Genomic DNA, 25,248 nt, shown 5'->3' on the forward strand with positions numbered 1-25,248 from the left:
TTAAGTATGGAGCTATAGGTCCATCACGGACAGTGTGGATGACGTTTATGTTTTCTAACGTACAGTCATTGTTCTGAGAAGACCTCTAGCGATCTTTGCGTCAATAACGTGTGTAGGACCCACGTGATCGGATCACTGACTCAACCAATCACTTTTTTTCACTTTGATCACTCAATTTCATCAATGGATAATTGCTAATGTCATACCAATCATTATTTGATCTCACATACCTTAGAATATATGCCAATGTATACATATACACAAAGAATATATATTAGGGGGTGCTTACCTTAATTCGTTGTGTAGGGGTGCTTAACTTAATTCTTTGTGTATATATACTATTGTAGCGGTTACCGCTGGATGCACACAATCGCCTTGCACCGGCCAGAACACGGCCAGACGCGCCTCTCCCGGGCATGCCCGGACTCACTGTTAATTTTCCATATTTAAGTTGGGAGCAAGAGTCTTTCTCCAAGATCCGTATTTTATTTTATTCCTCTCAATTTTAATTAAAACAATGTAAGTTTCCATCAACAACCTTGTTCAAGTTTCAAAATTCCACAAATCCTCTATTTATTGTTATTCCCTTGGGGGGTGATCCAACAGAAACTAGAACGCCACTCAGTAGAGCGCATACTCCCGCCATGGGTCAAGTTGGAATAGCACGATTTCACAAAAGCTTGAGGGAGTAGTTCAGTGACAACACAAGACAAGACAACACAAGACAGACACTGCACAGATATATATTTAGAATATATAGAAGATAATGTAAAAAAAACAACAAGGCAATTTCACTTACATTTTCGGATTCAGCGTTCAATTCTATATAAGTGAGTGTATTTTGAGGCATGTGTGACTTCAAATAAAATTGTAAGCCAGGAAAACGTTCGTTTCATTCCTTAGGGATACAACATGTAAAACTGGCCCAAACGTGAAAACAAAACTCGCTCATTTTAAGTCGTACAAGCTAATGCGACCACTCATTCTTCTGGGAAGAATCCCGTGTACATGCTAGTCACACTTATAACTCACCTAAGTCTCTCTAAGTTCATCAAATACGGACACCGCGATTGACATTCGCTGAGGTAAATGCTGATATCTCTTCTGAGGTAAAAAAACAAAAAAACAAAAAAAACAAACAGTTAAAGCATTATACTTATCAAACGATACATTTTATGAAACGGGGAAACGGAATACACACTTTGGTGGTTTTAAAATGACAGAATATGTCTTTATTAGAAGGAAAAAAAGAACCTTGAAGACGACGCTGCTAACAAAATACACCGCTCTAACGCATAACCACGAGTTTAAACTACATTTACAACAAATATGAAAACTATTTTCATATCACAATGTTAAATATAGAATATATACAAGATAATGTTTTAAAAAATGAGCTCTATCTTCCAATGGTCAAAAATCCTTCAAAAAATACCTGGTTCGGGAATAATATCCTGAGCTTCACCAAAAACTAATCAATTCTTCCTTATCCCAAGGGCAATCATCCCACCAACTTTCATCCAAATCCGTTCAGAACTTTTCCAGATATCCTGTTCACAAACACACGAACACACGAACACATAGACACACACGGAGCCGATCGAATGCATTACTCCCTGGCGGGAGTAATTATTTAAAACCCCTTACTGTAGAAAGCAATGTTTTTATCATTTTAATTTCTCTACTGCAAAGGTGGAAACTTGGCCGATGCCAATATCTTAACATCGTGTAAATGTAGGTATTGGAGAAAGAAGTGCATGGATGTTTACCAAATCACCTTTGTTGGGGGGGGGGGGGGGCAGGTGTCAAGTGCTCCATGGAGGAAAAACAACATTGCTGTTTCTAGCCAATGGGTGTCAAGCGCGCTCCGTGTTGAAAGACATGCAGTGTCTGAAAAAAACAGGGAACTCAGAAGTAAAGGGGACATCAAAGGCAGATCAATCACCAACCATTTTCAATTCACATAAATCAATCAACATCGAAAATTAGCAGAAACCAGATCATTTCTCATCGGCGCTGCCATCGGCTCAGCTCACTGTTCATCCGTCAGACTCGTAACTCAAATTCAACAGCATTCCTTGGAATGGACTTCAGAGTTCACGCAATCAGTCCTGCCTTTGACAGCATAAGCTATTAGCATTGCATGGATCCATTTTGCAAGCACTTTCTTCTTTCAAAGTTGAATGTCCACAAAATCCCTGGGCTTCGTAAGTACTCGTTAACTACTAATTCAGATCAAGTGCATCGTGGAAAGAGAGCAGGAGAGGAGAGGGCGCAGAGAGGATGGGTATGCAGCTGGTCTCATTTACCAATGCCTCCTGTAACATGGGTACACTCACAACAAATTAACTCGTTCAACTTGTGCATGTGCGAATTGCATTGTGGTGGGGAAAACATGGATTTTAGCACCGTTTCCCAATTTCTCGTCCACTCACAACCCTTTACAATCCCATGGCACTTGTCACCCTCCCCACGTTGAATATCACTCAAAAGATTTGACAATAAACACATATCCCAATTTAGCATTACTATTCTTACTAAAATTAAATCAACTTGTCTCACACACTCTGTTGTTCCACAACAATTTCATCTAATCTTGTCCACAACCTTAAGACACACAGGACAGGACCACGTCCACAACAAATTTAGAAGTGAAATAAAATTTGTATACACTTTGTCTCATATAATTTACAATCTTCATACAATAACAGGTGATCACTATCAACAGATACCACACCACACAGAAACTTTTGACAATGCAACAACCAAAACTCATAAGACAACAATAACACATCCAATTTACCTCAATGGCTCATTCAGCAGCTCATGGTGTCTTTGTCTATCTCTTCTTGCATCTGCACTGTTCACCACAATTCCAATTAATCTTTCAAGCCACAACATATACCCAGAGTATATGTAACAACCACTCAATCAAACTAGATACATGCAGATGTTACTTACTCGATTTTAATCCAGCATCACATACCGATTTCCCAAAAGCTCACAGGGCAGTTCCAATCTTATACAAGTCATGCCTGTACATGTAAATACAAGCGTTACGCCTAGGTCCCCCGTCGGGGAAGTGATGCGAGTTGACAAAGTGGAAGACGCAGAAAACATGCTATGATATGGTATTTCGCTCACAAGGTTCAGACATACGTGGCGGCGGCCATCTTAGATTTCGACGTGGCGACCCAATTTTCAATAGCGTTCTTCCTTATGCCGAGATACACCCACACACCAGATGAGAAGTTGATACTTCGCTTATTTTTCAAGATATTCCGCTCACAAGGTTCAGATATACATGGCGGCTGCCATCTTGTATTTTGACGTAGCGACCAAATTTTCAACAGCGTTCTTCCTTATGCCTAGATACACCCACACACCAGATTAGAAGTTGGTACTTCGCTTATTTTTCAAGATATTCCGCTCACAAGGTTCAGATATACATGGCGGCGGCCATCTTGGATTTTGACGTGGGTTGCACCCACACAGCAAATTCGAATGCGGTGGGTGGTTGGGTAGGCAGGTGAGTGGTTGGTTGGTTGGGTGGGTGGTTGGTTGGTTGGTTGGGTGGGTGGGTGGGTGGTTGGTTGGGTGGGTGGTTGGGTGGTTGTTAGGGTTAGGGTTGTTGTTGTTGTTTATTTTGTCGTTCCCACACTATCTTTTTAAAAGTGTAGACAATTGTTTGCCGGTATTCTGGGCAAAATCTCTGCTTGTATTTAATTGTTTAATCTGTTCAGCCTGCAGTTGTTGGAAGATCTTACTAATGGCCCAAAATGGCTTCCTCCTGCACAATATTTTTTTGTGTTATGTGGTATGGTGATTTTGGTTTTATCTGAACATGAGTTTTTTTTTAGCGAAATGCAAAAAGAGAGAGGGAGTGTTCGAGAGGGAAGTGTTTGAGAAGAAGCTGAAACACGCCAGAAAGAGGAAGCTAAAAAGAGAAAGAAACCTTTGCAGACAATTATGACGACCGACAACGAAGATTTGGGCCTCGTTCGTCGGCGCAAACAAAGAATACAGGTACAGTATGTTACGTTAACCTGCATATATAGCTAGTAACATTACGACTACCTAAACATACTGATGGCATTATAATTTAACTTGACACAAACATGAGATTATATTTAGTTTAGAGATGTCTAAATTATCAAATACTCGTAGTTCTAAATGGATAATGAAAACACGTTCAGGGTTCATTTGACAAAACCATTTGAATTGCATCTATTACAACGAAGTTTGCCTCATTTGATTATTTGTTTTTGTAACCAAAAATCGCAATTTAGTTGTTGTTATTTCCTACGAAAAGGTCACATTTGACGTCTTTGCCTGAAGCAAATTCAACATTTTGACGCAAAACAAGTTTTGCTGCATTCGTTTTGTAAAAGCAAAGCAAACATCAGAAAATTATTTATACTAGGGCATGCCCGTACTATATATAAGCTAGGACGTGCCCGTACGTGGGTGCCCGTTCCTTGCCAGAAAAAAAAAAACATGCGTGCAAACAACAACAACAAAAAAAAACTTTGAAACCACGTGGCAGTAACGACCACAGAACCCCCCCCCCCCTCTATTTACATGAATGGTTTGGTCCATTCGCAACGACCACAGAACCCCCCCCCCCTCTATTTACATGCAATGGTTTGGTCCATTCGCAACGCCAAAGCGAACGGCGAACGGCTAAATCGCCATAGCTCGGTAAGTACTTGTCCGATTAATTTCAAACCTTGAAAAGGCACATCCTCGGGTCCCCAGCAATATACCTGGCAAGTTTAAAGTATATCGGACCCGTGGTTGTCGAGAAACAGCGGTCACAGACAAACAAACAAACGTACAAACGTACAAACAAACAAACACACAGAGATTACTGGAATTATAGATAGATACTTGTCAGGCTCATGGGCTTTCTTGTTTGAAGAAATTATCTACATTTTTGCTTCATAAATGTTTAATCCAACAAAGATGACAAACGTAGAAAGAAGATATTTACTTGTTTGCAAAGAAGATTAAAATGCATGTTTTGGATATTTAACATTTGTTTCTAGCGTGGTTCAGGGGACTGTCAAACTGGAATTCCATTGACAGGAAGGAGCATCGTAAGTCATTGCAATGCATCGTTGTAGAAAACATTTATGTTCAACCCTTCCCTCCAGCAACTTGCGAAAGGTATTTGATGAGGTACCACGAAGGAGGTTTCAATGAACATGTACTCGATCATGTGACAGCAATGATGCATGGAAGGTATCAATGTAAAGCTCAGGATCTTGGTGTATATTTGACTAGCAGGAGGACCCGGCGTTGCTGGGGAGGGGGAGGGAGGAGGCAGGAGAGGGAGGGGTGAGGAATGGAGTGGAAGGGGGAGTGGAGATAGAGGTGAAGGGAAAGATATACTACATATACATATTTTTTGGGGGGTGGGGGGGAGGGTGGCTTTGACAGGCCCCTCCGTTTTGGGGGAGGGGAATGAGAAGGAGAGAAAATTTACCCGTGCAAAGAGTCCTTTAACCTCAGTGTTGCCCAGGTAAAAAAGGAAATTGTAATACCCTCTAACCTCCGTGTTGCCCAGGTAAAAAAGGAAATTGTAATACCCTCAACCACCAACACCACAGGGTACACATTTACATCGAGAATTTACGCCCCTCCCCCGGTCCCGCACACCCCTGCATGAGGCCGCGGCCATATAGCCTATGGTACCTCCCAGCCAAAGTTGTATTTGTATTTGTACACCGAGTAAAGTATATAAGTGTTTCTAGCTGGAGTACCCGGCGTTGCTCAAGCGAAAAATAAACATAACATATTTGAAATGAGGGCAAATATAATGGGAAAGCAATTACACCCAAATCAGAATCCATCACAAATGTCAAATCATCATTTCACCTTTTTGTTGAATATCTGCTGGCCAATGTGCAAGTTCATCACGTTTCTGAGTGGAGTAAAATGCCGTTCAGGAAGAAGAAGAAGCCCTACTACCAACTTCGTACACTTCCGGAATAGTTTAATTTATTTTTGTTCAAATATTTGCGAATTGTTTTGTATTTATTTCTGGGAATGTGTACTTGTATATAATTATAACTGTCATATATTAAAATGGCTTAGGTACTATCGAGCGATTTTTTTTTTAATCCCCCAAAACGAACTTTTCTTCAAAATATTATTTTTTATTTTTTATTTTCTTTTTTGCCTAAAACACTCCCACGCACTCACTGATGAACCTCTGAAAATTTGACGAAGATCCGTTCAGCCATCTCTAAGAAAAATGGCGACACACACAGACAGACCAACGGCTCTCTTATACTGTCGTATAGACTATAGACCGATCCGATAAGGACGATCATGCCCCCTTCGCCGATAGGCGGCGCTCTTGCGTCCGCCAATACTGGGAGGCGTCCCGATCCAAACTTAAAGGAGAACGGAAACGACCAAAACAACTTTGCAGATTTCGAAACATAAACATAACTTAAACACTTCTATTGAGTTCATTTCACAAATATCTTCGCGGTTTTATTAGAATTTGTCAAAATATCGCCGAACAAGCAAAATCAGTTTTGTCAAAACCGCAAACCGGAAATGACGTTTGCGAAGAAACCCAGTTTTTCGTTCTTAAAGCCTTGTTGGCTTCGTGACGATCAGAACATCGCTTTGTTTTCGTTACGATCAGCTGGAATCATGCCCAGTCGTTGTGTGGCTGCTGGTTGTTCTAATTGTCCAAGTGAAACTGTCTCCGTTTTCAAATTCCCGAAGGATGTTAAGCTGAGAGATATTTGGACGAAACAAGTTCAGAGAACACGGGCGAAGTGGATGCCAACTTCATCGTCGGTGTTGTGCAGCGAACATTTTGAGCGCCACTGTTTCAATGAAATCCCACAACTTAAAGCAAGTTTGGGATTTGCTGTACAACATAAACGGGTGCTCATTCCCTCAGCTGTACCGTCTATTTTCGTTCGTTCGGCAGAGAAATCGGATAAAAAGACGCGCAAATCGAAAGCTGCAGAAAAAACTAGCAACGAAAAGGGCGAGTTGTGTGGCTTCTGTTTGTTTACATTTGACATTTGGTGACCTATATTCGAAATTTCTATCACTACATGCAGGTGAAATTGTGGTTTGTGATACATATTATTTATTTATTCACAGGAAGTTTCATCACTTCTCAAAGTAGCACAACCTGCTGCCACAACTTCTACATGTGATCAGAGCCAGGCACCTGCTGATTGTGAGGCTGTGTCCAGTGAGGTTCGTCACTTTGTTACAAATAATAGCCACAGCATAATTCTTGTTTTTGCAATTTTCTAGCGAAGTAATAGCATAACGAATGAAATATGTATGGTTTATTTCCAGGTTCAGTCAACAGAGACATCTCTTCAGCCTTGCACCAGACGACACGTGCGTGTTCAGGTGTCACAAACCAAGCTCGGCACTCTTAAACACAAAGGTATTACTTGCTGTATTATTATTAATATGCTTTTTCTGATTCTATTACTTTTCACTTGTTAATTGTTTGTTAATTGTTTTGATGTTTAATGTTCGCTGATGACTTCCAGGTTCTCAAACTGATGTGCTCAGCCATGTGTCACACATTGGCACACAGACTGAGCCACTGCCAGGCCACTGTGTAACATGTGGCCATCAAAATGATGCTGTGGCAGCTGCTGGAAGAGATGTCGGCTGTGACAGCCCTGAACCTCTTGATGAGAGTGATAACGACTACCTGCCTTCATCTGCTGACGAGACTGATGACAGTTGCAGCTCCGAGCAACAGACTCCTGAGACAAACAATGTCCTCGACGACACAAAGTATATAGTCTTCTGGAGCAGCTTGCTGCGACTTTTCAAGTTGGTGCGCTGCAGCTGGTGTGGAGAGACGGGTCTCAAGGTGGATCATAACACAAACGGCACCATGTTGCTGGTGCATTTTCAATGTGGTGTATGTTCTCTGGCAACAGAGTGGAAGAGTCAGCCTTATATAGGCAAGTCACTCGCTGGCAATATCATTTTGTCAGCTGGCATTCTCATGTCAGGTGCTGTACCAAGCAAGGTACTCAAGGTTCTCCACCATATGAGAGTGGCAGGAATTTCATCGAGAACTTTCTCGCGACACCAGAACATGATGCTTTTTCCTGCCATAAAACACGTTTGGTTGGAGAACAGAAAATGGCTCGTGGCATCCCTGCAAGCAGAGCACAGAGGTTTGATGCTTGGTGGGGATGGACGCTGTGACTCACCAGGACACTCGGCGAAGTTTGGCTCTTATGCTATCATGGAGCTGGTGGCCAAAGTCATCATCGATGTTGAGCTTGTTCAGGTAACATCAGCAGATATATGTAGGCATACACATAGAACTAGTGTGGGTACATAGAATATTGGTTGTGGGCAATTTAAGTTGACTTAGATGTTCTCAACACACGATTATGTTTACAGTGCAATGAAGTTCCAAGCTCATGCCACATGGAGAAGGAGGGGCTGAAAAGTTAGCTGTTCACAGCACATATGTGTCCAAACAGCATGGTGCAAAACCAGGGTGGTTGATAATGCATGAAAGTACTCCAGCGTTTTCCATTTCCTCTCTAACTTTAGGTATCTCCCTGCAGCACTTGCACTCATTCACCTGTGGCATAGCCTCACAATTACCACAACTGCACCTGTCCAAAAACAATAAGTATTTGCATATGTATGTCTGTTCTTACTAAAGCCTGTACATGAACACTACAACTGATACACCTGCAGTGCTGCACTAAGTCAATAAAGTCGTATTTCGTTTCTGTGTTTCTATCCATTTCTTGCCTCACGGCACCGAACATTAATTAAATATTCGTTATGAATTCCATTGACCAGAAAAAGAAACTTTTTCAATTAAAAAAGAGACATAAAAATGAATACCATTCAGTATTTTGGAGGCGCCTGAGATCAAAATCGATCGCCATTGTGTCTGTGTCTGACGATTTCTCTTCTTCACTCTCTGGACGGTATGGTTAGAATCTGTATGGGAGAATCGAGTGTGATTCCCCAAGATTATTAACTTTCTCTTCATTTTCCGCATCAGATTGGTCAGAAATATCGCTGATATCCAGACTTACGCAACTATCGGAGTCGGTGTCTGCCATTGTTTACTCTTGCGCAGTCACATCAGCTTCCTCCGATGATGTCACATCATGGAGGGCAGATTATCGCGAGATGCTGGCCGGCGCGAGAGAAATCGTCTGCTATTGGCATTTTAAAACTCGGATATCTCACGATTCACGCATGCTAGAGCAACAATTTTTGCGCCAAACTTAATCTTTTTTGTTGCGACAATTAATTAATCTTAAGCATTTGATGTCTATACTCATGTCCGTTCCCCTTTAACTCCAGCTGGCTGTGCCAGCACAACTATCATCGCGATCGCACATGAAAAGTGTCCGTGATAATCGTTCTCAAGTGTTTCTCTATACGTGTGGAGCGGTCGTGGACACCTGGCACCTGAAGGCACACGATACAAACCCCGTTTTCGGTGATATCGCCGGGCGCCGAAGGCGCACGGCCATGCCGCCCTGAAGGCACCTGGCACCTTGGGGGTACCTGGTTTCCACTTGCACCAAACCTATTTTGTTAGCAACCGCGTACCCTATGCTATGCCATGCCGAACCCCCTTCCACATTAGCCCCGAGTTTCTCGACCACTACGATAACAACTCCTCTGACCGACCCGACTAGGTGCCCGTCCCTTCATCGACTCCTCCATACGGCCAGGTCTGGCGGCCGTACGACAGCCGCCCCGCATTGATTCTTCCCTCAGAGTCCACCTCCGCCCGGGCCGGCCACCTCTGGCAACTACGGCTGGGCCCCGAGTGGCCGCTGCCGAGCCCCAAGTTCCTTGATCACTTGGGTTGCGACTCGTCTGGCAGACCCGACAGGGCCTCCGTCCCTTCGCGCGGGCCGCCTCACCGGCTCCTTATCGCTTCATCGACTCTTCCATACGGCCAGGTCACGGCGGGTGTATCACTGCTGCCCCGCATGGATTCTTCCCTCAGAGTCCACCTCCGCGCGGGCCGCCACACCGGCTCCTCACCGGTCGTATAGCTCGGTGGACCGGTCGTATCGTCCACGATTCCTATTTGGTACGTACCTATTCAATTTGTTCCGTAGCAATGGGGAAAATTACATTCACTACCAGCCTCAGCCTGCGACTGAAATTTCTATCAAGCAATAATACCCATAGTACAACTTGTTTGATCTGGCTCAAAATTATTTCAAACTCGCAAAGGTACCCGTAAATGATGGGGGGTGCATAAATGTCTCACCTGAAATGAGCAATTTCCTTTGGCGTGTGTGTTGATAAATATGGGAATTCAGTGTAAATATTCAGTGAGCAAATGTCACAATGGGTGCAGCTGGTAACCTGGAAAGTTTGACGTTTCGTTTGACCCCCCTTCCCATGCCTCCTGCCCCCCCAAGCCCTCTCCCTCCCACAGATCTCACAATGTCCCTGCTCTCAAATGTTGTACTTGTGTGCTTCCCTCTCTCTCCCCATCTTGTCTCCCGCTTACTTTATCATCTTGTCTTTGTCTTTTTGTGATCAATGTTAGCTCTTACACGAGCATCTATGTATACCAAAAAAAAACAAAAAAAAAACAATGTCGAAAGTGTTAGGGGTCCAAAGGGGTGTAAATGGTCGAGGGGATATGAGGGGTGTAAATGGTCATGGGGGCCTCGGGGGTGTAAAGGGTCGAAAGGGGCCTCAGGGGTGAAGAGGGTCTAAAGGGTGGAAAGGGTATAAAGTGTGTAAAGGAGTGAAGCGGTAGTGAAGAAATTACGTCGGCTTCATAAATAAATTAACTCAGGAGGGCAACACAACAATAACGGGCCAAGTGAGCTCCTCATCACCGTCATGGTATAAAACCCATTTTCAGGTATATCGTGGTTAAAAATCTGACAGTAGAAAGTTTCATTATGATTAACCTTGGGAGCTCAAAGCAGGATGATCCCAAATAAAGAGCAAAACAACAACTCACCTTGTTGTGAGGATGAGATAATCATTGGAGGTTCACCGGTTGTCAAGTGGTGGTTTGTAGTTGGTGTCACGTGGGTCCTTTTTCTACAAACTATTTTTTCACACTTTAGAGTGATGTTGTTAGATAAGCAGTAAAATTACCTTTAAAACAATGTATAGGTTGTGTTTGTACTATTTTCGGTTTTTGAATAATTAGCGCATTTAGAGGTCATGTGACTCCTTCTTTGCTGAACTTACCGATCATGGTAACGTCTTAATTAAGAGTTGTTTCTCACATATGATAACATATTTGATGATCGGAACACACCATCAAACTAATTATATCGAAATCCGTGTTAACATCCGATAGAAATTGGGCTTTTTATAAAGATTTGTATGTGAGAATCGACCCTCGGAGATCATGGCGACAGGTGGCGGCTCGGACGGTTTTAATTTATGAACTGTGAGAAAATAACTGTTTTACAACCCATATTTATGTGCAGGATGGTAAAAGATGTTATCCTATGAAGTTTCCTGCCCATTACCCTTGGGAGCTCAGAGGAGTAGGTTCACAAACAAACAAACAAACGGACATTTCGCTTTTATATATATATATATATATATATATATATATATATATATATATATATATATATATATATATATATATATATATATGTTCAATAACCTTTAAAAAATGTAGGAAACTACTAAATCATAGAGCAGTTCCTCAAGAGGAAGTGATTCACTTATCAATATCTTCTTGCAAATGCTGTAAGGGGTGAAAAGTTTCATTTCAGTAAAATGAGTAAAATTTCAGTAAATTTCAGTAAAAGCACAGGTTTGGCATCCTTATAAAAACCTCAGTCACGCAAGTTGCGCTAACAGCAAGAATGCGTCACATCCATCAGAAAAACTTTGCTCTATAACTTTGGAGGGGTACAGAGACATTGGGGAAGTGCCGTGAGTTTGGGTTAAAGGACTAGATAAGGTGGTACCATCTTAAAATAGCGATTGTAGGGCGAATTGCTATTGTTATTGGTGTCATGATTCCGGTGTGATTTATAATATATTATTGTTTGTTCATAACCCTTGGTGTGGTCTCATTATTGATTTGATTGATTTCAACCAAGGATAACATATCTTTCTGCCGGGGACCCTCTCGGGGTTCGGAGGTTTAGCGAGACCAGGGGATAGGGGAGGACCCCGTAACAGAAATTGGGGGCTCGTCCAATTGATATTCGTGGGCTCGAAATTGGGTCTGCGTCCGGGTTATAAAATTTCCTAAATTTAGTCCGGGAAAGAATTTTCCAACATTCCCAAATTTTTCAAAAAAAAAAATTTTTTTTTTTTTTTTAAATTTCTTGTGTGAAGGTTAACAGGTGTTAACAGTAGTCACCATGGAGTTTGACGCAGAGAAGTTTACAGTGACCCCTAGTGAAGCACAGTTCAGAGCGTTAGTAAAATCGGACCTCTTGAAATTGGCCAAACATTTTAGCTTGGAGGTCCGAACTAATATGAGGAAGGCAGAGATGCAGACAGTGGTGATACAATCTATGGTGGGATTAGGAACATGGGAAGAGGTAGCCTGGGATTGGTTACCAGAAGAACAAGAAAATGTGGAGCTCCGGAAACTGGAGATGCAATTACAGAGCCAGGAAAGGGAAAGAGCAGAGGAAAGGAAAGCAGAAAAGGAAAGAGCAGAACAGGCACGAGAACTCCAGGAAAGATTAAAAGCAGAGGAAAGGAAAGCAGAAGAGAGAAGAGAAGAGAAACAAGCAGAGGAAAGGAGAACTGCAAGGGAACTCGAAGTAGAGGAGAGAAAAGCCGACAGGGAGTTAAAAGACCGTGAATTGGCGCGTCAGCAGGAAATTAAAGTCAAGCAGCTGGAGGTAAGGAGAGAACGGGGAGAGGTACCATCCCTGCTGACTGGTTCGACACCTAGCCAGAACACCTGGGATGTTGGCAGACATGTGAGGCTGGTTCCACCCTTCAATGAAAAGGAGGTAGCCAAGTTTTTTTCCACACTTTGAGAAAGTGGCTCGACTGTTAAACTGGCCTGAGGAGTACTCGTCCATACAAGTGCAAAGTGTTCTGGTGGGTAAAGCTCAAGCTATTTATTCGGCTTTACCGATTGACCAATGTGCAGATTATGAGGTATTGAAGAAACACATTCTCAAAGCCGATGAATTGGTCCCGAAAGCTTACCGACAAAAATTCCGGAATGCCAGGAGGAGGGAGAGTGAGACCCATGTGAAGTTTGCCAGAGTGAAAGAAACCATTTTTGATAGGTGGTGTGATTCAAAAGGAGTTGGGAAAGACTTCGAACTATTGCGACAATTGATCCTGGTGGAGGAATTCCAGCAGTGTGTCCACGAGGACATTAAAGTACATCTGGAGGAAAGGAAGGTACCAAAGCTGTATGAAGCAGCAACCATGGCAGATGACTATGCCTTAACACACAGGATGGGGTTCCACAAACCGAACTTCTCACCTAGACCTAGCCAGCGGAGCTATTGTACATCGGGGCGGAGAACAAAAATTCATGGGGGCGGCCTCGAGATGACTATGGGGACCACTCTGATACCACGACTTCTAGAAATCAGAAGACAACAGGTCCAAGGCAGTCGTATCCCCCGGGGGGATCGAGGCAGACCACGAGGTTCTCCTCCGGGCCTACTTGCGCTTTTTGCCATAAACCTGGACACTTGATGTCCCAGTGTTACACCATGAAAAGGGAAAATCAGGAGCGGAGCTCGACTAGTACAACTCCGAATGCAATGGTCAATGTGAGAAATCGCCCTCAACAGAGTTACCAACCATTTATTTCAGGGGGGTTGGTGTCCCTGGGTGGAGACCTGTTAGGGTGTTGAGGGACACAGGGGCACATCAATCTTTAATGCTTGAAGGCATCTTGCCACTGTCAGAGGAGACGGCAACTGGTGGTAGTGTTCGTTTACAGGGGGTTGGTGGCTGTGTTAGAGCTCCACTTCATGTCATCCATTTGGATTCGGAGTTGGTGTCAGGACCGGTCACCGTAGGTTTACAAGCCACTCTTCCGGTAGAGGGTGTATCTGTTGTTTTTGGGAATGATTTGGCCGGTGGTCGAGTTTATGGTAACCCGATGGGTGTTGAAAAGCCCAGTAGGGGAAATAACACAACCCCAGTTAGGGATGGCGACAAAGGTAGCAAGTTATTTGTAGGTGGACTGAACTTCAAAACAAAGGAAGAAGATCTGACCTCTGTCTTCAACAAATATGGACCGCTTTTGGAAGTGCGGTTGGTAAAAGACAGGGAAACGCAAAAGTCAAGAGGGTTCGGCTTTGTCACGTTTGCAAGCACAAAGGACGCCAAGGAGGCAGAGAAGAATTGGAATGGCAAGGATTTGGATGATCGGACCATAGCCGTAGAGAAGGCAGGCCGTAGGCGTCGAGGGGGCTACAGACGAGGAAAACGTGGTAGTAGTATGGGTGGTGGCCACAATCGATATTATTATGGAGGCTCCCAGAGTGACGGCAGCTCCCGAAGGAAGAATTGTCAGAATAGTGGCCGAGAAGGAGACCGTTATTCAGGTAACTATTAGTTATTCAGGTAAATTAAGAAACTGAGGAACCCCCGGCGGAGGACGGGGTTTTCATCACTGTGACCTCCAAGAAGAGGAAAAAACGTGGTGGGGTTGGTGAGGACGTGCAATTGAGCCGTCCGAAAAAGATGGCATCAGCAAAGGAGCTTAACGTTCCTGTTTCAAAACGGATTCGTCCACGGCTGGTTTTGCTTTGCAAAACAGATTCAGTGTTTTAGGCGAAGAAGAAGAAGAAGAAGAAGACGTTTCCGTACCTGATTGTGGTGAGCCGTGCACAACGGCCCCAGATCCGATCGTAAACACCTCCATGACTACTGGCAAGGTAACCTCTAATGAGGTGCCTGATGCACCCCCACTCCCTGTTGAGTGTGAAATGGCTGAAACTATGGAGGCGGAAAATGTAACGACGACTTCTCCTCCGGTAGAGTGCGAAGCCTCCGTTGCAGAAACCTCAGTTTCTCATGTTGAATTTAAAACCCCCATTACGGAAACACCAGTCCTGCCTCAGGTAAAGGGCGAATTTTCCGCTGTGGAAACACTCACATCAGAGTGTGTTAATGTTAATCGAAACTACTTTGATGACTCAGACGGTGCCTCGTCGCTTGCCTCCAGTGCTAGTATTGAAGCCTGGAATGATCCAGGTTTGGTTCAAGGTTCCGAGGGAGGCGCTGAAGTGTCACCCACGAAGATCTTAAAGTTTCTTCAAGACACTTTTCGAAAGAAACAAATCAAAATCAATAATTTCTTTCCAGATTTGTCTGCTTTCATAACTTCCTCTAAACATCTCCTCCTCAAGGCAGAACAGCTTGGTGTGACAGAGTCACAAGTGTTTCGCCTTAGGAAATGTGTGCTCAAAGCCAGGAAGGAGCTGCAGGCACACTGGCACAGTCTGACCTCTTCCCCACTTAATTATTTATCTTTAAATTTGCAAGATAACCTTTTCTATTGTAACCTTAAATATTAATGGGGGGTGCTCCCCCCCTGCATAAGGCCCAGGTAAAGTCGCTTGTCCAGCATAAACGTTTTAATATTGTTCTTTTGCAAGAGACGAGGTGTAGCCCTTCTTGCGTTAGCGAATGGAACAGAATGATGAAAGGACAGTGGTTCTTTAGCAGCTTGGCCTGCTCTCGTGCTGGAGTTTCTGTCTATTTGCATAATTCTTTCTGTGCACAGGGTGTTACTTTTAAAGAAATTATTAAAGGGCATTTAGTCTCAGTGAATTTCTTTTTTAATGGTTTTATGCACACGATCCTAAATGTATATTCACCTAGTAATAGCACAGAAAGATTTAATTTTTTTACACAGTTGGATTTTACTCTCACGCACCTTGACTTTGATGGTATTGTTTGTCTGAGTGGGGATTTCAACTGCACAATGGACCCCACTCTTGATCGCAATGCAGCAGAGCCCCATCCAGCAAGCTTGGTGCCTCTAAGGGGAGCATTGTCCAAGTTTTCCTTTGTGGATGTGTGGAGGCTCCAGAATCCATCCGCACGTCAATATACATGGTGCCGCTGTGCAAATGGCCGGCTGTCTCTTGCGAGGCTGGACAGAACATATGTCAACAGTGACTCCTTAAATGTTGTGGGCCACGCTAATGTAGCCCCGAGCGGTTTTTCGGACCACTATATGGCCATTCTTCATGTCCTTTCTCCGGCCCGGAATCGCGGTGCTGCTTACTGGACTTTCAACGTCAGCCTCTTGCAAAATGAAGCGTTTCTTGATGCTTTCCGGGCCTTTTGAGAAGTTATAAAGTTGCGAAAGCCTTCCTTCTCTTGCCTCGGGCAATGGTGGGATAATGCAAAGGCCCAGATTAGGTCATTTTGCCAGCAATATAACTCCTTTTGTACGAAGAATGAAACAGCGATGCAAACTCTCATTGCCAAAGAGATCTTGTGTCTGCAATCAAACCTTCCGGCCCAAAGCGCTGAAAGGACTTGTTCTTTAATTGTGAAGCAGAAAGCCCTCCTTGCCGAGCTCTGCGCAAAGCAGGCTCGAGGGGCTCTAATATGATTACGAATGGAGAACCTGCGTTTCATTGATACCTCTTCGAAATTCTTCTTCGGTTTGGAACTGCGAGCGAAGAGAAACCAGCAAATAACTTCGCTGTGCACGCAAGGAGGTCGAACGACTCAGGACCAAAACGAGATCAGAACTTTGGTGAAAGAATATTTTTCAGATTTGTATTGTGCTAGGAACACAAAGAAGAATGTGATCCTTTCAATGACTGCTTCTCTGCCAACCCTGTCTGAGTCTGCACGGCAGCAACTGGACGAAGAAGTTACCCTAGGGGAACTCTTTGCCGCTTTGCAAACTTTGCCCACGGGCAAGGCTTCGGGTCTGGACAGAATCCCTGTGGAGGTCTATAAGGCCTTCTGGGACCAACTGGGACCCGAACTGCTCGGCCTCTTAATTGAGGGCCTGCGTTCAGGCTTATTACCACTCAGTTGCCGTAGGGCTGTACTTGCCCTTATACCCAAGAAGGGAGACCTACAACAACTTCGGAATTGGCATCCAATTTCCCTCTTTTGCACGGACTACAAAATAATTTCAAAAACTCGCAAACCGCCTCAAGCCTGTCATCGGGGATATTGTACACCCCGATCAATCATATTGTATCCCGAAAAGAACAATACATGATTGTATTTTTATTGTGCGTGACGCGATCGACATTTGTACCGCAGAACAAAGAAATGTTGGCCTAGTGTTTTTAGATCAAGAAAAGGCTTTTGATGCCATCGATCATTTTTACCTCTTTGCTGTTTTACGGGGGTTTGGTTTTGGGGAAACTTTCATCGGTCACGTCAAATTATTGTATAATAATATTTTTAGCCTGCTTAAGGTGAATAATATTTGAAGTCAGCCTTTTTCTGTGACTCGGGGTATTCGCCAAGGGTGCCATTTGTCCGGCCTTCTTTATTCCCTCTCCGTTGAGCCTCTTCTGAATCGGTTGCGCACATGGCTTCGTGGTTTTTGGCCTCTGCCATCGGCCAACCCGGTAAAGACCATCGCTTATGCGGATGACCTATGTGCGTTTGTTAATTCCGATGAAGATATCTGTGCCCTGGTCGAGTCCACCAATGAGTTTACCTCCGTAAAGGTCAACTGGCAGAAGACCAAAGCTCTTTACTTAGGTCCACATAATGGTATCCCCCCTCCGACCCTGCCAATGCAGCTTGAGTGGGCACATGATGGGATACGCTACCTCGGGGTCTTTCTCCGCACTCAGGCTTTCATTTCTAAAAACTGGTAATCGCTGATTACCAAGACTGAGCAGCGGCTGCAAAAATGGAGGGGACTATTGAGACAGCTTTCCTATCGGGGTCGTACTCTGGTCATCAATAACCTTGCGGCATCGATGCTGTGGCATAGGTTTATGGCACTACAGGCCCCAGGTTCTATTCTTAAAAAGCTCCAAAGTATTTTTATCAATTTATTTTGGGATGGGAAGCACTGGCTCCGGCCCGGCGTAATAAGTCTGCCCATTGCTGAAGGTGGACAGGGATTGATAGACGTAACAAGTAAAGTGATGGCTTTTCGCCTCCTTGCATTACGAAGGCTGCTGTATTCCGATGTACCATGGAAAGCCTTCGCTCACTCAATTCATTTCTGAGGAGACGAGCAAACTCCTCTGCAAAGGGATTATCGAGACCAGCCGTTCTCCTTGGCGTGCGCAAGTTTTGGTCGTGAGATCCGAAAATCATCGCAAGCGCATGGTAATCGATTATTCGCAAACCATGAACAGATTTACGCTTCTGGATGCCTACCCGCTACCAGGATTGGATTCTCTGGTTCGACAGGTCGCCCAATATGGCGTGTACAGCACTCTCGATCTCCGGAGTGCGTATCATCAAATCCCTATAGCGGCAGATGACAAAATTTATACAGCTTTTGAATCCGGACAGAGGTTGTATCAGTTTACGCGTTTTCCTTTCGGAATAACGAATGGGGTCGCGTGCTTCCAGAGAGCTATGGATGACATCGTTGCAAAAGAACAATTAACAGACGTTTTTGTGTATTTGGATAACCTAACGGTCTGCGGCTTCGACCGGGGTCACCATGACGCCAATTTGAAACGCTTCCTCCATGTGGCGCAAAAGTATAGTCTGACGTTTAATGAGGACAAATGTCGCTACTCCTCTAGGACGATTGATCTCCTGGGGTACACTGTGACCCAGGGAACCATAACACCTGACAAGGAACGTCTCCGCCCTTTGCTCGACATGGCGCCACCGCATGATCGTGCTTCTTTGAAGCGTGCCCTCGGGCTGTTTGCACATTATTCAAAGTGGGGCGAAAGTTACTCTGAGAAGCTTCGTCCCCTCATTGATTGTAACACGTTCCCTCTCCCTCACGCTGCCAAGGTCGCCTTCCAGGCTCTGAAGTCGGACATAGCGGGCGCTGCTGTGTCTTCTATCGACGATAACGTTCCCTTTGTCCTCGAGAGTGATGCGTCGGATCACGCCATTGCTGCTACTCTCTCTCAAGGGGGGAAGCCTGTGGCGTTCTTCTCAAGGGCATTATCCTCCGCTGAGAAACGTCATTCTTCTGTGGAGAAGGGAGCGTATGTGATAGTTGAGGTGATACGTCGTTGGGGACCCTATTTGCTGGGTAAACGCTTCGATGTCATTACCGATCAGCAAAGTGTAGCTTTCATGTATGACACAAAACATGCCCAGCGCCTTAAAAACGAGAAAATTACTCGCTGGCGCATTGAGCTTGCCGATTATAGCTTTGGTATCAAGTATCGCCCTGGGCGGGAGAATCACGCAGCAGACGCTTTATCCAGACCAGGTGTTTGTGCGAGTTTAAACTCCTCGGATGATTTACACATTCTCCATGATACCTTGTGTCACCCTGGGGTGACTCGTCTGATTCATTTTGTGCGAAGCCGCAATTTGCCCTACTCTGTCGAGGACGTTCGTCATTTATGTCGCTCTTGTCCTGTTTGCGCCGAACTCAAACCCCGCTTCTATAAACCGGACATGAGGACGCTGATTCAGGCTACTAAGCCCTGGGACCGATTGCCGATGGACTTCAAAGGGCCGCTACCTGCCTCCGGGGCATCTCGTTACCTCCTCACCATTGTGGACGAATACTCTAGATTCCCTTTTGCCTTCCCATGCAGCGATATGTTTGCGACTACAGTTATCCGATGTCTGCAATACCTGTTTTCGATGTTTGGGAATCCGGGGTATGTGCATACTGACCGAGGAGCGGTGTTCTTGTCACAGGATGTGCGGCCCTTTCTGTTGCAGCGTAATATTGCATTGAGCTACACCACACCGTCCAGGCCCCACGCTAATGGTTGTGTGGAGCGCTTTAATGGCAATATATGGAGGGCCATCTCTTTGGGCCTCAAGTCTCATGGCTTGCGACTGGACCAGTGGACTGGTATGGTGCATGGGGCCCTTCATTCAATCCGCTCGCTCCTATGCACGGCTACAAATGAAATTCCCCATGATCGTTTATTTTGTTACCAGCGTCGCACGGGATCTGTCCGCCCTCTGCCTGGGTGGCTCGCTCAGCCCGGTCCGGCCTTTCTCAAACGGGCGGTGCGCACGAGCAAATACGACCCACTTGTTGACAAGGTTCAGATCTTTCAAACTAATCCTGATCATGCTCGAGTCCAACTACCCGATGAACGCGAGTCCACGGTGTCGGTCCGTCAACTCGCGCCCTGTGGGGATCCCGTTGGGACCGAGCTCTGCTCGGGGAACCCGGTATTAGGGAATTCGCCCTCGCGTCTACCCCTTCCCTCGCCTGAGCCGCCAAAGATAATTGCACCACCCCCATCACCGACGACTGAGAGCACTCCTGATGGAGTCGATCAAGATGCTGTTACCGAGGGCCCCGACGTGTACCGCATGTGCACGGGACGAGAGATTCGCCGCTCTGATCGTTTTGGCTGGTCGTGATGTAACTCTTATGTACTCAGCTGCTAACTGCAGTTATACGCTTGATGCTCACCGGCTTGCTGGCGAAGTTTTAAACCCGGGGAGAAATGTGATGAAAATGTATCCAAGTTGCGACCCAGGCGCCATTACCGCTTCTCTCCACTACTTGGCTATTATAAGAACTTAGCCCCGAGTCGCGAAGCGCAGTCCTGAGACATTTATCATGCTTTATCCATGTGTATGCTTGGAATGGCAAGGGAACCACTTTTCATGTAGCTTGCTTGCGTGCTTGACTATGATACTCTTATTGCTTATATGCTTGACATATATTGATCCTATGATTGCTAATTCTCTTTCAGATATTGCTGGTGTTCGATTCAGATTAAACTCACCTTCTGAGACCTGTTGTAGATCTGATTTATTTTACAACAAAGGCTGTTGTGAATCTGTGTGAGTGGACAGTTTAACAATGGATGAAATCAACAGGACTTTGAGCTATGATGACTGCTGTGGAAAGCAAGGAGAAGCTGACATTATCACTCCCAGTATCTAAGTGGTAGACGGCGCTTATCGCTCCCAGTATCGGGCTGCATGGGACTTGGTGCCGGCATGTTCACCACTCACAGTTTGGAGTACGTCAGACATCATCTGGTATATAGCTGAAAGGTTTTCAGTCACAAGTGTATGGAAACTGCTATGTTGCCTGATGATGCCCTAATAAGGGCGAAACTGGTCAGTAACTGCATTTTCCATGCACTTGTGACAATATCTGCAATTACATCTTTATAAATTAGCACTGCTGGATTGCTCTTCCGGGAGCTGCAGACAGAACATGCTTTGTGGCGGTTTTGGGGATTAATTTATCATATATGTATATTGTTACGGGGTCCTCCCCTATCCCCTGGTCTCGGTAAACCTCCGAACCCCGAGAGGGTCCCCGGCAGAAAGATATGTTATCCTTGGTTGAAATCAATCAAATCAATAAATGAGACCACACCAAGGGTTATGAACAAACAATAATATATTATAAATCATACCGGAATCACGACACCAATAACAATAGCAATTCGCCCTACAATCACTATTTTAAGATGGTACCACCTTATCTAGTCCTTTAACCCAAACTCACGGCACTTCCCCAATGTCTCTGTACCCCTCCAAGGCGAAGTCGATTCACTCCAGCGATCGTTGGATCAATGTCCGATCCAAAATCAATTGAGGCGTGGACGATCGAAGCAACCCAGAGGTCACATGGTCCAACACCCAGCACAATAGCGGTGGAATGGGAAACCTCCCAAAGACGCGCTCCAACGTACCCGTGTGCGGTTCAATCAGCGAGTCGCCTTATAATCCTCAAAAGCCACTTTCTTACACAGCCGTCCCCGGCAACCCACCAGGGAATAATGCCCGGCCGACGCGACAAAAACCTTTTCACTGAAGGCAGCGCACGTGGCGAAATGGCGGACGTCTCTCACTCGAGCCGGGGCTGCGAGGCAAGGATACTCCGGAACCTCAATGCAGATACCCGACTACGCAGGCTCCACAGCACTCCGGCGATGTCACCTATCGCACGAACTTCCTTTCAGGGACTCAAAGTTCACTCGCACTGCACACTCGACCGCTCGGTACGGAGCTTCAACCAAGATCGTCTTTTTCCTTCTTTCCACGCCTCTTCTTCCTCGCTCCCTCTTCCTTCCGGGTCACGATTCGATTTCCGGCCACATTTTTACCAGGAGCGCTTTTTAACCTTTTCACCACAATAACCATTTCCTTTAAACAATAATAACCGCCGTTTCCTTTCCAACCCCGATAAGAATAATACTACATCACCAGCAAGGTTATAAGTGGATGACACCACACCCACGGAAGGGCCAAATCCGTAACACTTCCCCCCCTCAAGAAAGAAAGGTAGAACACAGCGAAAACTTTCTTTGCAGGCAAACTCTTTAACAAACACAGGTAATCAATGTTTCCCCAAAAATAAAGCAACAAACTTTCACACAACCCACAGAGCTTTCCAAAGTTAATTCACTCTGGACCAAGCGTCAACAACGACATTGTCCCTGCCCCTTACCTGCTCAATTTCCCAGTTGAACCCCTGCAAAGCCAAACTCCATCTCAACACCCTCCGATTTTTTATTTCTAGTTTCTCTTGAATGAGTTTTTTCGGGGTTTGAGTTAAGGGGTTGTGATCAAAAACCCAAAGGCCAGCAAATCTATAGCACTTTCCCCGGGAGGCCGAGCTGAAAGCCAGGTTCCATGCTGGTTGGGTGGTGAGGCCTGGAGGTACTGTTGATGTCAAAGTGCACGAGTCTACCATTAGAAAGAGGGTGCACAAATTTGATCCACATGAGAGGTGTGCCAGGTGTGCCAGGAGGAAACCTTTGCTGTCCAGAAAGAACATCAGGGCAAGACTAAAGTTTGCCAATGAACACCTCGGCAAAGACCAGCACTTCTGCAACAATGTGCTCTGGACAGATGAGTCAAAGGTAGAGCTATTTGGCCACAGTACCAGAAGACATGTTTGGCGAAAACCAAAGACAGCATTTGACCACAAGAACCTGACACCAACTGTAAAGCATGGTGGTGGAAATATTATGGTTTGGGGCAGCTATGCTGCATCAGGGCCTGGGCAGCTCACCATCATAGAATCCACGATGAATTCTTCATTGTACCAGAGGGTGCTTGAGGATAATGTGAGGCCATCTGTCATCTGATAAGCTCACTGCATGGACGCCTTTAGGAACGTGGAGCTCACGGTTAGTCCGTGCAGGAAAGTTCACTGCATGGACGCATTTAGGAACGTGGCGTTCACGGTTAATCCGTGCAGGGAAATTCACTACCTGGACGCCTTTAGGAACGTGGCGTTCACTGTTAGTCCGTGTAGGAATCTTGGCTCGGCGGCTCCGCAGCCTTCAGTGCTTCAATTTTTCTGGACTTTCATAATAATTACGGTGGGACCGCTAAGGTAACTATTCAGGTAACCTATTAGAGCCAAGGGTGTACTTACTTTGTCCACATGCGAAAGTTGCATTTATGTTTATCTAAATTATACAATGGACTACAAATTGTAAATCTTTCTGATATTTGTTATATTATATCACCTTTATCTATCAATATTGTTGAAATAAAGATCAAATAGCTGTATGTTGAAATATGTTGAAAAAGTCAAAACTTTACATGGGGTGTACTTACTTTTTCACATGACTATATATTAAACAAGTACAGATACATTCAAAGTACACCGCCCCCATGCCAAATAATTAAATATCCCACAGTGCGGCATTGCCGGGGCGCCTGAGGCGCCCGGCAATACCGCAGTGCCGCTCATAGAAGCTGCATTGGGAGGGTGAGGTGTACACTAATTGATTGATTAATTGTATAATTAAAATCAATAAAAGATTATCACAAAATATTTTCTTAATCAATTGGCTAAAAGCAGAACTAAACCACTAGTGCTTCATCCGAAGATGTATCTTTTAGAAATTTAATGAAATAAGTCATTAATAAAAAATTAAATAATTGATTGATTAATCAATAAATAATTAATCAATTAATCAATAAATAATTAATCGATTAAATGATTAATCAATAAATCAAAAATATCCTTGATAGCCACATCACTTGGTCACTGTCATGGCCAAATATTAGCTTCCCAGCTCAAAAGGTGCCTGAGATATTGGCCAAATGGGAAAGAAAATAAATAAATGATTAATAAAGAAAATAAATAAATAATAATCATAAAAAAATTAAATTATTAATCAATTCGGTCACAGAACACATAAACCACCACCATTTCATCAGAATCTGTAAGTGGGGAAAAAATTTTTTTTAGTAATTAATCGAATAATTAAATAATTAATCGATTCATTGATTAATTGATTAATCAATAAATCAAAAATATCCTTGATAGCCACATCACTTGGTCACTCATGTCCAAATATTAGCTTCCGAGCTCAAAAGGTGCCTGAGATATTGGCCAAATGAGAAAGAAAATAAATAAATGATTAATAATGAAAATAAATAAATAATAATCATAAAAAAATTAAATTATTAATCAATTTGGTCAGAGAACACATAAACTACCACTATTTCATCAGAATCTGTAACTTAAAAAAAAAAAATTTTTTTGTCATTAATCGAATAATTAAATAATTAATCGATTAATTGATTAATTAATAAATCAAAAATATCGTTTGCAGCCAAATCGCCTGGTCATTGGCATGTCCAAATATCAGCTTCCTAACTCAAAAGGTGCCTGAGTTAATGGTCAGAAGAGAAAGGAAATTTGATTAATTTAATAAGTACTTAATTAATCGCTAATAATTAAATAACTCCTCAATTTATTGATTAATCAAAAAAAAAAATACCGTTTTTGAGAAAGGACTTGCTCACTCTTGTGCCGAAATTTCAGCTTCCTAGCTCAAAGGATGGCTGAGATATCGTCCGGACAACCAAGAAAGAAAACAAGAAAGAAAACAAGAAAACAAGAAACCAGAGTGAAAACTGAGTACTCTCTTTCAGCGTGCGTCACTGCCGAGCCCCCTTTGGTGCCCGGCAATGACGATTTGCAATGCCTGGAGATGGCATAGGAAAGGAGCGGTGTACAATATCCTTGATAGCCACATCACTTGGTCACTCATGTCCAAATATTAGCTTCCCAGCTCAAAAGGCGCCTGAGATATTGGCCAAATGAGAAAGAAAATAAATAAATGATTAATAATGAAAATAAATAAATAATAATCATAAAAAAATTAAATTATTAATCAATTTGGTCAGAGAACACATAAACTACCACTATTT

The 25,248-nt window shown here is 44.0% G+C and overlaps 1 protein-coding gene across 1 annotated transcript; it reads left to right on the plus strand.

The window, feature by feature from the left end:
• The first annotated feature begins 3,871 nt into the window (after nucleotides 1-3,871).
• On the plus strand, nucleotides 3,872-8,757 carry LOC137425819 (uncharacterized). The gene is made up of 5 exons (XM_078775127.1): nucleotides 3,872-4,026; nucleotides 7,135-7,233; nucleotides 7,339-7,432; nucleotides 7,542-8,302; nucleotides 8,419-8,757. The coding sequence occupies exons 1-5, from the start codon at nucleotides 3,970-3,972 to the stop codon at nucleotides 8,470-8,472; spliced, it is 1,065 nt and encodes a 354-aa protein (XP_078631253.1). The 5' UTR covers nucleotides 3,872-3,969; the 3' UTR covers nucleotides 8,473-8,757.
• The last annotated feature ends 16,491 nt before the right edge of the window (nucleotides 8,758-25,248 follow it).

This window comes from Myxine glutinosa, chromosome 4 (assembly GCF_964187855.1).
Source record: "Myxine glutinosa chromosome 4, kmMyxGlut1.1, whole genome shotgun sequence".
NCBI classification, from domain to species: Eukaryota; Metazoa; Chordata; class Myxini; order Myxiniformes; family Myxinidae; genus Myxine; species Myxine glutinosa.

Excerpts from the sequence above, each read along its gene's own strand:
- LOC137425819 (XM_078775127.1), top strand. The coding sequence starts at position 3,970 with ATGACGACCGACAACGAAGATTTGGGCCTCGTTCGTCGGCGCAAACAA. Across the intron at positions 7,234-7,338 it reads GTGAGGCTGTGTCCAGTGAG|GTTCAGTCAACAGAGACATC; the intron begins GTTCGTCACTTT and ends GTTTATTTCCAG. Across the intron at positions 7,433-7,541 it reads CGGCACTCTTAAACACAAAG|GTTCTCAAACTGATGTGCTC; the intron begins GTATTACTTGCT and ends GATGACTTCCAG.